General features: G+C 37.2%; 1 protein-coding gene across 3 annotated transcripts in view; it reads right to left on the bottom strand.

Moving 5' to 3' along the window:
• LOC129313555 (uncharacterized) overlaps positions 1-11,579 on the bottom strand; it is a 29,668-nt gene extending 18,089 nt beyond the window's left edge. The window contains exons 1-13 of one of the 3 annotated variants that reach the window (XM_054956777.1): positions 11,386-11,579; positions 9,335-9,969; positions 8,928-9,240; positions 8,136-8,282; positions 7,953-8,041; positions 7,767-7,859; positions 6,934-7,060; positions 6,790-6,854; positions 6,521-6,695; positions 5,918-6,109; positions 5,759-5,806; positions 4,147-4,293; positions 3,982-4,064 (exon numbers count right to left, since the gene is read on the bottom strand). In XM_054956777.1, coding sequence (XP_054812752.1) covers positions 3,982-4,064; positions 4,147-4,293; positions 5,759-5,806; positions 5,918-6,109; positions 6,521-6,695; positions 6,790-6,854; positions 6,934-7,060; positions 7,767-7,859; positions 7,953-8,041; positions 8,136-8,282; positions 8,928-9,240; positions 9,335-9,927 — 2,072 coding nt within the window. In that variant the 5' untranslated portion in view covers positions 9,928-9,969; positions 11,386-11,579. The remainder of the gene's footprint in view (positions 1-3,981; positions 4,065-4,146; positions 4,294-5,758; positions 5,807-5,917; positions 6,110-6,520; positions 6,696-6,789; positions 6,855-6,933; positions 7,061-7,766; positions 7,860-7,952; positions 8,042-8,135; positions 8,283-8,927; positions 9,241-9,334; positions 9,970-11,385) is intronic. The other 2 variants (XM_054956779.1, XM_054956778.1) reach the window with 2 other exon arrangements.
• Between the last annotated feature and the right edge of the window lie 667 nt (positions 11,580-12,246).

Here is a 12,246-nt window from a genome sequence, read left to right as displayed (position 1 = left end):
TTTGTTCAAAGCTCTATAGTCCACACAGAATCTCCAGCTTCCATCTTTTTTCTTAACCAACAAAATTGGACTTGAATAAGGACTTTGACTGGGCTGAATGATACCTGCTCTCAACATATCTTTCACCATCTTCTCAATTTCATTTTTTTGAACATGAGGGTACCGATACGGCCGTATGTTAGGAGGTTGTTCGCCTGGTTTGGTTGCTATTGCATGATCATGAGAATGAGTTGGTGGTAACCCTTCAAAAGGTCGACAAACTATAGAGAATTGGTCCAGGAGGTTCTGAATTTCAGGCGCCAATTGTATAGTTTCAGCTGTTGTTTCTTCATTATTCATCCCATTATATTCGATCATGTACCCCTCCCCTCTCTTCTGTACGGATCGAATAAATGACTTAAGGGAAACCAAGGCCTTGGTTAGAGCAGGATCACCTTGTAAACACACCTTGTTTCCTTTCTTACCAATCTTCATGGTCAGTTGCCCCCAGTTAACCGTCACTTCTCCTAAAGATTTTAACCATTCAACTCCTAGTACAACATCCACGCCACTGAGTGGAAAGGGGTAGAAAGTTTGAATAATGTCCAGGCCTTGTACCTGTAACTTGAGGTCATTGCAGCGTTGCTTCCCTTTAATACTAAACCCATCCCCAACAGTGATAGAATAGACGGCAATGTCCTCTACTGGAATTTTTATTTTGGTGACTAATTCCTCAGCTATGAAGTTGTGGGTAGGCCCACTATCAATCAAAATCACAATCTCGGCTTTCTCTAGTCTCCCACGTACCTTCATAGTGTGATTCCCTCCAAACCCAACTATGGAGTTTAGTGATAACTCCATTCAAGTTTCATCTTCTTTGGCTTCTTCACTATCTTCAGTGCATATTGGTTCATGGCCTTCGGTTCCCTTCTCGGGCTCTAGCTCCAGCAACATCACTTGCAGATTTTTATTTTTGCAGATGTGATTAGGTCCGAATTTATCTGCACATTTGAAACACAAACCAAGCTCTCGCCGACGAGTTAATTCCACGTCTGACAGTCGTTGGGTTCGTCCCCCTGGACGCGACGACGCTGTTCCTGTCGTGTTGCTCGCTACTTTTGAGTCTGCCGTTTTTGTCTCAGCCCGTTTCTGGAGTCCCGAGTGTATTGAAGAGGTGTGCATGCTTTTACTGGGCTCAGCCACATGAGTGATCCGTGTGAAAGGAGTTTGGGCTGATTCATTTTTAAGCCCACTTTGAAAACGCTGGCCTCGCAGAAACCGTGAGTCTTTGGCCTTCTCTATTACCTGATTCCTCTCATCCACCCTAATAGACATCTCCATAATTTCTCTAAGGGTACTGGCGGCCGTGAGCTTTAATTCAGCCCTTATCTCTGGTTTTAGTCCTACACAAAATGCTCCAACCACACACGATTCTGATGCGTCTCCCACCATAGCTGATACGCGTTCGAACTCCTCCACATACTCGCGCACAGAACGCTCCTGTTTCACTGCAAACATCATCTCATATTCATCCCCAAGCTGTGAGGGATGGAATCGACGCAGAAGTTCTTGCTTGAACTCTGACCATTCTCGGATAGGTGCTCGAGTTTCCACCCATTGATACCAGTTAAGAGCCTTACCTTCAAGGCACATGATGGCTGCTTCCAGTCTCTCCATTTCAGCCACAGCATTGATTTGAAAATACCTTTCCACTCTGAAAAGCCACCCGATAGGGTCTTCTCCATCAAATATTGGTAACTCCAGCTTCCTGTACTTCCCTACTTCTTTTTCATGATCTCCGATGCTTCCTGTAGTCTCTTCATGGCTAGGTTGATCTTGTTCAGGAGGTTGGTCTGCACTTTTCTGTTTCTCTGCTATTTGCTCTAATTTATCTTGCATCGTCTGCATCATCTCCTTCATCATGATCATTTCTTTCGATAGTCCTCCAACAGATTCTTTCAACTCTTGTACCTCGGGATTGGAGTACTGCACTCTTTCGGCCATCTCTCTTGCGCTTATCAGAAGGTCCGAGGATTGCACGGCTCTGATGCCAATTGTTAGAGCTCCGCTCTAAAGTAACTAATAGAACCAAGCTTTCAATGCAAAGAGAAATAAATGAGGGAAATTTTGAGGTTTTTGATATTAACGCATATGAACTGAATCAGTGTTACAAGAGAAACTCACTGATTCTAGCCAAAACCCTATTCCCAACAACTAAAATTACAAACTAAATGGAAGAACACAGCAACAAGAAAAGGTCTCTCACTGGTGTTCGAGAGACCAGCACTCTCCTCACTTCTGTCTAACTTCTCTAAAACATCCTTGAGTGCCAACAAAAATAATACAGCCAAATAAAGCAAGCAAAAAGGTGACTTCAATATCGAGACTAAATCTAAGCCACCCTACCAAAACATCATGGCATAATCCTTCTTTTCTGGACCCTCAAGATATTAATCCTAACCCAATGGGTATTTCCTTTCTACACCCAACTGCCCCCTTGATCTCCTCTTATAAGTCTGACCATATCTCACGGTCACATCATTGGATAAGCTAAGCTGGTGAGAATAGAAAGATTTTCTCTCAAGGAAAAAGGATATAAATACTTCTTTTCTAGTATGATGAAGAGAACTTATAGCAAAATGCAAATCACCTTGTCAAAAGTTTCTAATTTTTTCCATAAATAGAGGCTAAAAATTCTTGTTAGAGTGGTGGAAAAATTCTACAAGAATCCTAGAGACATGAAATGAAGAGGAGGAACTCTGAACTGAAATTCAGCACTCGTAAGACTGAAAAGAGTCAAATTCTCCTCCTTCGAAGATCTTTAAAGTAGAAATTAGAATCCCTCCCTCAAGCAAGCAAATGATCGTTTTGAACATTAAACCCCTTTTGTTCTATGACAAACATGTTTCTCAGTTTTTACTAAAAATAGTGTAACTTTCTAAAGTAACAGGAACTGATTTAGAAAGTCAAAAATACAGATGAGTTGTAAATCTATCGTGACCACCAGAAACAATTGAGTGGGATAAGTGGAAAGAAAACAGAATTAGGAAAAAAAAACAGAAAAAGAAATCATGCAATAGTCTCAAAAAAGACTGCAAAGTTTGTGATATAAACAATGGCAATGAAATTACAGAGACAACCTTTGACTACAATGAGAAACACATATTCAAGAATCACTACATGTTCCTACAATGAGCACAGGAAACCAGTGTCATTTGTGATTATGGCCTTAGTGGAGGAAACACCACTTGGTTGATTATGTCAATAAAAAGAGAAAAAAGAACACATAATATCAGAGTCTTCATGACTATATTATCAAAAGTTTCATGCTACTTCCATTATTTTAAATAAATCAATTTTCATGCAACTAATGTAGGGCTAAGCTATAATTGAGCTGGGACAAACTTTAGTATGCTCAAGTTTATTCATTTAGAATAGATCTAGTCCAAATTGCTTAGTTTCTTAAATGATCTAAGCCCTTACAGTTCAGAAATAGTACAATAAATATAATATATATACTTTTAAGGATATACACGCGTGTGTGACTTTATACTCTCAAAAACACTATAATGTTCTAATTATGCATAAATTATCACAATATTAGACATAATATTTTATAAAGTCATATATAAATAATATATATGACTCATTATGACCCAATTATCTGTGAGTTAATGAGTTGAACATCAAATTTTCAAGATTGGCTTATTTAACTAAATGAAATTTAATAGGTTGATCAAACTTTCTCATTTACAAGTAAGATTTATTGAGCCAAACTCAAATAGTCAGTTCTCAGTTCATTTAGGCCCCTAAGCCTCCAGTTAGCTAGTGCGTTATCCACACTTGTAGTAATACAAAATTGAAAACTGGGCTATTTGCAAGATTAATAAGAATTGTCAAGCTAAGTGAGTATAACCATGTGAACTCTCACACGTTGATCAAGTTTTTGGTTTAGACAAAAGCAACCAACAAAAGGGGCATAGTCAAAGGACAAGTACAAACCTATCAAGCAGTCTCCAACGATCACCTATTTTTGCATCAACATCATCTATTTCCTTCTCAAGATTTTGAAGCATAGCATCAACCTGAAGGGATTTTGTCAATTAGAAAAAAAGGAACAGTTGGTTTAACATTTTTTCAAGACAATAAATGATAAGTGGACATTACTTTTTCTATGAGTGCCGAGGACACCTCATCCCGTTCATCCAACTCCGTAGCATGCTCATGTTCCTCTCGTGCAGCTTTATATGCCTTCAAGGCATCTTTTCCATCAGTTGTACCATCTTTTCCTACCATGCTGTTATAAAGTTCTATCTAGAGCCATACAAAACAAAAGTATGAAATAAGTTCAGGAGGGTCATATGGATATAGATTCAAACTTTCAAATGGACTACATTTAATTACAAATTTTCAAATAGATAGGTTGCCATCCTACTTAACCAAAGAATTTTCAAAGACACTGTATGAATATAATTGTGAGACATAATCTATCGAAGTCCATTATTCTAGATAATAGATGTTTTTGTGCTAATGCTAGGTTGTTGCCCTTAAGCAACGTCCTATATGTCTCAAGTATAATGACAAGTGAGCGAGAGCCATTGCATCAACGGCCAGATATAGTGTTAATTGAGCAAGGATTCCCGCATTATTTTGGACAGATACAGGTAAAGAAGTTAGTCCATGTGAGCAAGATCAAATTCAGTGCTTGGAATATTGGGACCTTATCTTGCAAACCTATGGAGGTGATAGGAGTTATGAAACAGAGAAAAATTAACATCTTGTGCCTTCAAGAAGCTAGATGGCTTGGTGAAAAAGCTAAGGAACTTGGAGCTTTCAAACTTTAATACACAATGACAGTAAATTCAAGGAATGAGGTTGGTAGAAGTTAAAAAGATTGAGGACAAATCATATCCTAAAGAATGATTGTTAGACGTGATACTATCTACATCATTAGAACTTATGCACTTCAAGTAAGGGAAGAACCACATCTTAAGGAAAAGTTTTGGGAATACTTGGAGAGGTTGGTTCAAAGCATGCAACAAGATGAGTAATTGTTCATTGGAGGAGACCTTAATGGTCATGTCAATAAGGTGACAAGTCATTACACAAGGACTCATGGTGGTTTTGATTTTAAGGAGCTTAACAGTAAACAATCTAGTCATGATTTCTCTTTGGCATATAATCTCTAGATTGTCAACACTTGCTCTAAGAAGAGGGATGAACATCTAATCTAATCACTTACAAAAGAGAAGACTCAAGGTTGTAGATTGACTTCTTTTTGAAAAGGAACACGAATAGGTAACTTTGTAAAAATTGCAAAGAGCATCCTAGGAATAGTGTGAGAACACAACATAGGGTCCTTGACCTTGATGTGCATATCAAGACTAAAAAACCAAAGGTGCTAACAAATTTTAAACCTAAGGGTTAGGTGGTAGCAATTAAAGGGTGAGAAGTGAGAGATTTTCAAGAAGAATCTTTTGAAGGAAGGACTTTCACATTCTCAGCGAAGTGCTTACATCTTGTGAGAGGAAATGGCTAAGAGGATAAGAAGGTTGCTTGTATATATACCACTTATATAGAAAGAACCATTCAATTCCACCACTTTACAACTCAAGCTTTTCTTGAAACTCTGAACTCACAAGTTTTCTCACTTGAACTTGCTGCTCAAATCATGTGGAAATTTCAGCATACCCAGCAAATACAAGAAAAAGGAAAAAGAATATTGAGGGCAGGGTGTGAAAGACGTAAAAACAAATAAATAATATATGTTCCACCATACCTCTTTATTAACAAGCCTCAGAAATTCTTCTCGCTCTCTACTAACTGACTGCCATCAGAATGAAAGAAGAACATATAAGAATATAATCATGTTTCATAGACGAGAAAATGCAGTTAGCCGTGCTAAGACAATCAACAGCTTTTGAACACAAATCCTCACAGATGCAGAAGCTAAAACAGCCAACGCGCGACTGATTTCACACAGCTGCTCTTGCTTTTCCAATGCCTTGGCTCTAGCAAGTTGTTGTGCTTCCAAAGCTGTGGAAATATTAATCTCTTTCAAGGCCATATTGTCTTGACCAGATTTGGACTCCATTTTTGCCTGCTCCACCTCTTCTCTTTCTTCCTCCTCCTACATTGTTGAAAAATCATATTTGTTCAAGACAAAGTTAAACCTAGAAAAAGACCTTATGGGAAATCTGTTCGTTTCAAATGGTAAAACTGGGGTTTTAACCTAATTTATTAGTGTTAGACAATGCTTCTGTACCTTAGATGCTCCATATTTTTTTCATTCATTACAGACAGATTAATTAGAGAAACATTGGAAACTAAAGGTTTTAACCTAATTATAAATTGTTAATTAGTAAATAATAATTCATTAGAATCAGACAATAATTCTGTATCTTAAAAGAATTTTTCATTACTGACAGATGAATAAATGCAATATCAGTAACTGAGCAAACAGAGAAATGCTGATATTCTAATGCAACAATTGAAGCTTCAAATCAAACAAGTGCAAGGAACAAAAAAGTCTCATATGCACCTTAATAAGTTCTTCCTGCATTTCAAGGAACTCCAATTTCCTCCTCCTCTCTGAGACTGAATCCCCAGAGGGTAAAGAAATAACACCAACAGTATCTACCACTTCATCTGGAAGAGAAGAAAGCGTAGCCTGAACAGCTTCTTCTGGCTTCAACCTCCCAGACACGGTAAATGCCCTGTAAAGAGTATTATGCAAGACCTCAGCATGCATATACTTAGTAGAGTTTTACTAATTATCATTTCCTTTTGGTGGGGAAGCCTTGAAATTACCTAGAAAGTATCAAAAGAGATGATGGTACAGAGTGATTCAGTGATAAATCCAACCAATCCTGAAGCTACATGAGAATAATAACAATTTAATAGTGAGGTTTATATTCATCAAAAAGGAAGCACAAATTTTTCATAACAAAAAACCTGCTGGCGCATTTCTTCAACAGAAAGCAACCCAAGCATGCCTCGCTCTCTACAATCTTCACGAAGTTCAGCTTCTGAAAGAGAATCCACACCTTCTGCTTGAATTAACATATCATCTTCCTTAATCCTAATCCAAAAACAAAAAGAAAAGAAAAGAACAAGTTGCATGTGACACATACTAATATGGGGCTCATGGATTTTCACTCCAACTGAACATCAACACTGAAGAAGGTAAAATAGTGAACTATTCTGATGCATTCTTGTTGTCAATTAAAATTCTAATAATAATTTTAAACTGCCAGAAGCTAAATATTGTGAAATACAATACACAGTTTGCAGCAATATGTTCCAAACAAACATGACCAAGATACAAGAGCAGGAACAAGCCCCGCATGACAAACTCTAGATTTCTTCTATAAATTTTAGGGCTGAAGTTAGTAAAGTTTAAGTCTCATACCTCAGCTGTTTCATCCCCAATCCATAGTTAAAAATAGATGGCTTATGAAGTATGTACAATAAAATGACAAAGAAAGGTGGCAAAAAGGAAATATTCATTCAGGGAAAAAAATGCCATGAGCCTAGTGTTCTATAAAGCTAGATATATAAAAATTCCAAATTAAAAAAAATTCGCCCATTTTTACTTCAACAATTGAATGTGTGAAAGCTCAAATAAGGTCATGCATTAGTTAAAAGTTAAAGGCATGAGCCAGCTCTATGGTATATCATTTCCCATTTGATCTACTTTGTTTCAAGAGGCCACAGAAGCTATTGAGGGAGAGACCAAATTCATATGCACGCACGAATTGCTTATAATATGAGTAGATAATTATTACCTCTGTAGGCGTTTTCGTAGCATGTAACGCAAGTATGCATCAGTGCCAAAAGGGCTGATTCCCATGTACTTGCACATATTGACCAACCGTGGCCTAAGAACAGTAGAAAGCCAGTAGATTTCATCATACCACCTCACAATTTAAAAATACAGCAAGTTAAAATCAAACAGAAGTTGTGAAATCCACCTGCTAATATTATCTAGAGTAAGTTCATCATTAAACAACTTAGCAAAGCCCAGAATTTCATCATTAGAGACACGGGCACCTCTTCTAACCTGCACAAAAATATAAAGTAGACAAGGGTTATAGATAAACAGGAAATATGTGGCCAAAATAGCTATGAATTATTCTCCAAACTAAGCTTCTGACCTTGTTCAAAAACTCATCAAGATCTTCGGCTGTTCGCTTTATTTCTCCACTACGCGAGTTTTGAACTTCTTTTGCCATTTCTTTGACCGTATCTTGGAGGAACTTTGCATACTCTATTCTAGCATGGAGTCTCCTTTTTAATGCTTCCTACACATTGGACACGTGAATGGACCAAACACTGTGAAACTGATCATGCAAAACCCAAACAATCGCAAAGACATAAAATACTAATGTAAACTCCAAATATTGGCGCAAAATGCATATATTGATACAAACCAGAAAATACTCAATATAAATATTGTTAACATTATTGCACTAAGGGGAAAATTTTCAAACAGGGTTATCAATTATCATCATCAGTGGCTATCATTTTCACAGAATGTGGACCATATATTGGCAATGATCATGCAAATTGATATATGGAGATGCAGATTAGTGCAAGCTGGGCATCAGTTTGAAATAAATCCTCCTAACTATCTTCTATATATGGCACTTCAAAACTGTGGTGGGGACAGGCCTCAGTTAAAGCGGCATGATTATTAAATTTGTATTTCCAATTTCTACTAGTGATGTATTGAAGAAAAGGTCAAGATGACAAAACAACTCCAAAACAATTGTCATTTATGCACATACATTATCTCATGTCATCATATATAGTTTTTCAAGTCCTAACTCAGATATTTTGCAATGGAAACTTTGATATAGGAAACAACAAATGAAGAAACCCCCAAAAAACTTGCAAAAATCAGGCAAATGCCATACAAAGTTTGCTATACCCAGCACTATCAGCACCTGTTCTTTCATTTTGTCTTGAAAGGTTGATGGCAACATGTTGGGGAATAACTTCAGAAATACTGGCAGCAAAAATTCCATAAAGGGAACTATGATGAAAACTGCAAAAGGAACTAGCCTAAAAATGTCAGCAGTGGTCCGTGTCAGTTGTTGCCTCTCCCTTCTAGAGAGACTCTTCCCGCCAGCAAGTTTCAACAACAATCTAGAACTAATTCTCACATCTGCCCACAACAGCTTGAAACCCAACCAGTAGTGTTGCAACGTTGATACAAACTCCCCTTTCCAATGGACAAGTTTCTTGGCCCAGTCCTCCCTGCAGTAAGGATTGACAGACCATAAACCCACATTATCACATATCAATGGATGATAATAATGCTACAGATGCCATCCAAAAGAAGGATCCCAACCTGCTCATAGATGCTACAGCTCTGAAAGCAGGAGCAATCCCCAAAATCACAGCCCACAATCGCCTTAAAATAGTTTGAAAAACTTTTTGAGGCTCTTGCAAACGTTTTGCCTTTGCTTTAGCTTTTGCAGTGCTTAAACCTTCAACAGCTTGATCACACTCCTCTGGAGATGCTTCTTTCCTCTTCTTAGCAACCGTTTCATCACTTTTCTCATCATCACTACCAGGTTCAGGTTGTTTAGCAGCTGCAGTGGAAAAACTATGCAAAGATTGTGACAACCATCTGATACTTATCAAGGTAGTGGATACCGATCTACGATCAGAGTGAAAAGATCTTGTTATTTCATAGCATCTTTGTCTATATTGTCCCAGTGCAGAGAGGTTGAACGATTCCTCCTTGGGCAATGATATTCTTTCATAATCTTTTATGTACTTGAAATTTGCAGGCACGTTCAAAGAAGAGGTTTGAAGAAGATGTGGATTCAAATTTTCTACGGCAATAACATGCCACTGAGAACTTGTAATTGAACGTGCACAGATATTAACATAATGATCAATAAGTCTTCTCCTCTTCAAAATAGCTCCAGAGGCCATTATCCAGGTAAGCTCTCTTCAGAGGTAAAAACACATCTAAATCTATCAAAAAGCCATTCAGTTAAGCTTGAGAAAATAGTGACCCAAGTGGCAATCAGAACAACATGAGAAATGCAAGGATATAAAATGGATCAGAAATTCAGTTAATTGAACCAGAAGCTCAGGTGCCATTTTGATTCATGCAAGTTAGGGTTCTTATACAAAAGATCACAGCTATGAGTGTCTGACCTTCAAACTAACGTAACTTGAGAGCATTGTGTTTCAGCTTAGTTAGTACACTTCAAAAACAATATGATATCAACAAGCAGGGGTAAACCTGCAATAGCTCTATAAAATAATCGTCTTATTTTCTATCACCTCAGAAAGTGGGACCTAGAACTTTATATCCTACAACCTAAAGTCAGTGAAAAAGCATAAATTAATTGCACAATTGCACAACTTAAATGGCCGAAACATCTTGGTTTATAACAAAATTAATGTGAAATGTCATCGCCACCAGAGGAGAAAAGTTGTGCAAAGATCTTTGACAAAATAAGCAACCGCACACCCAGGTTTAGCCTCTAACAATGAAGCCGACATTAATTATTTCAAACTCTTTTTTTATTGAAGGAAGCAGAAATATAAAAGGACAGTTATTAGTAGAATGCGCTGCATGGAATTAAGATCAAGCTGACCTCAGGGTCATAAACTTACACTTCTATGAATAAAGAGACAGAAACGGAGGCTTCACAGAAATGAATACAAGAGGATAGCAGGGAAGAGAGGAAGTGAGAGGGGGAGAAAGCAAGGAGTTAGGGTGTGTTTGGTTCAGAGGATATGAATATTGTGTAGAATATTGTCAGTATGAATGCTAATGAAGGACTAAAAGATTACTTAAGTTGAGTGGAAGATTCTACATTAAAATTTATAAGACCTTTCTTTGGGGAGATGGGACCCCTTCAGGACAGAGCTGTAACACTAAAATTTATAATGATAAGTAATGAGGCCATATAACATGCAATGAAAGATAATTCGTTCCCCAACTTAAGATCAAGAATTAGCGACAACGTACAAAGAAGTAGGAAAAGCAAGAAAGTAGAAAGTTGAGCATAATCAGCCCCTCAAACCCGGCATAGCAAGAACATCAAGAGCTTAAAAAAAAAATCCATCATACTAGAGAAATCAGATCCAAATGGCTAGCACAAATGATTTTTTCACACGCAAATATGAAGACAACATTCAACATCTAACATCGGAGCAACATCCATCCATCCACTTGAGAACTAAAGAAAATAACCGAGCTTGACGGAAAACCGAGTTAACAACGGAGCAACATGCATCGGAACAAATGACCCAGAAAATAACCGAGCAATAAGGAAATGACAGAAATGGGTCTGCAAAGAAAATAACCCAGATGATGCTTGACGGAAAACAGAGGTTCAGCAATTACAACGGCGAAAGGAGCAGAGGGAAACTCACCGGAGAACGATTGATGAAAACACAATAGCTAGATGACGACGCTGGGTCGACACACGGCGGGAGCGATAGCGAGCACACCGAGTAGGAGTCTGGAAGCAGGGGAGGCACAATTGTATTCTTTATTTTTCATCTACGGGCAATTATGGAATGTAATAAAAATAGATGGGTAAATTAATCAAAAACTTTGACTCCCTTGAAAGACACCAATTTGACGGGAACATGGGAGGGGAAATCTTGTATCCCCTCCCCTCCAAATTCCTCACCCAATTCTTTCTACCCAATCCTTCCAAACCAAACACAGGACCTGACGTGGAGGGAGATGAAACTTGTGATAATTTTTTTGAAAATTATATTGAAGTTGGTAAAAAAATTAATTTTTACAAGATTTATTGAGTTTTATGTTATTGATTATGATGAAAATGATAATGTAGATATGGAAGAATGTTGGTATTGATTGTTTTGAATTATGTGATTTATGGTCATGAGCTTATTTGATAATGAAATGGAATGGTATGAATAATTAAAGTTCAAATTGTGAAGCATGATGTGAAAATAGCATTGTGATTATTGATATTTTAATAAGTACAGATTGTAGCATGTGAATTAATGATATTTTAATGAGTGTTTCAAGGAGAAGTCTTGTAAAATCTCCTCACTCTAAAATAGAATTAACATCCAAATCTATAGTAATTAAAAGATTGACTCTTAAAGAGATCATTAGATTTATAATTTTAAATTGTCAGGATTCCAAGTTTTCATAGTTTTGAATGAGTCAAAATCAATTATTTAACATTTAATTAGAGTAAAATTAAGTTATGGAGGCACAAGATATCTCAGATGAATGAAATGAATTGAAAACAA

Source organism: Prosopis cineraria, unplaced genomic scaffold, assembly GCF_029017545.1.
Source record: "Prosopis cineraria cultivar Desert tree isolate PC_DT_omini unplaced genomic scaffold, ASM2901754v1 PC6, whole genome shotgun sequence".
Classification (NCBI taxonomy): domain Eukaryota; kingdom Viridiplantae; phylum Streptophyta; class Magnoliopsida; order Fabales; family Fabaceae; genus Prosopis; species Prosopis cineraria.
This window is presented reverse-complemented; position numbering and strand designations above follow the sequence as displayed.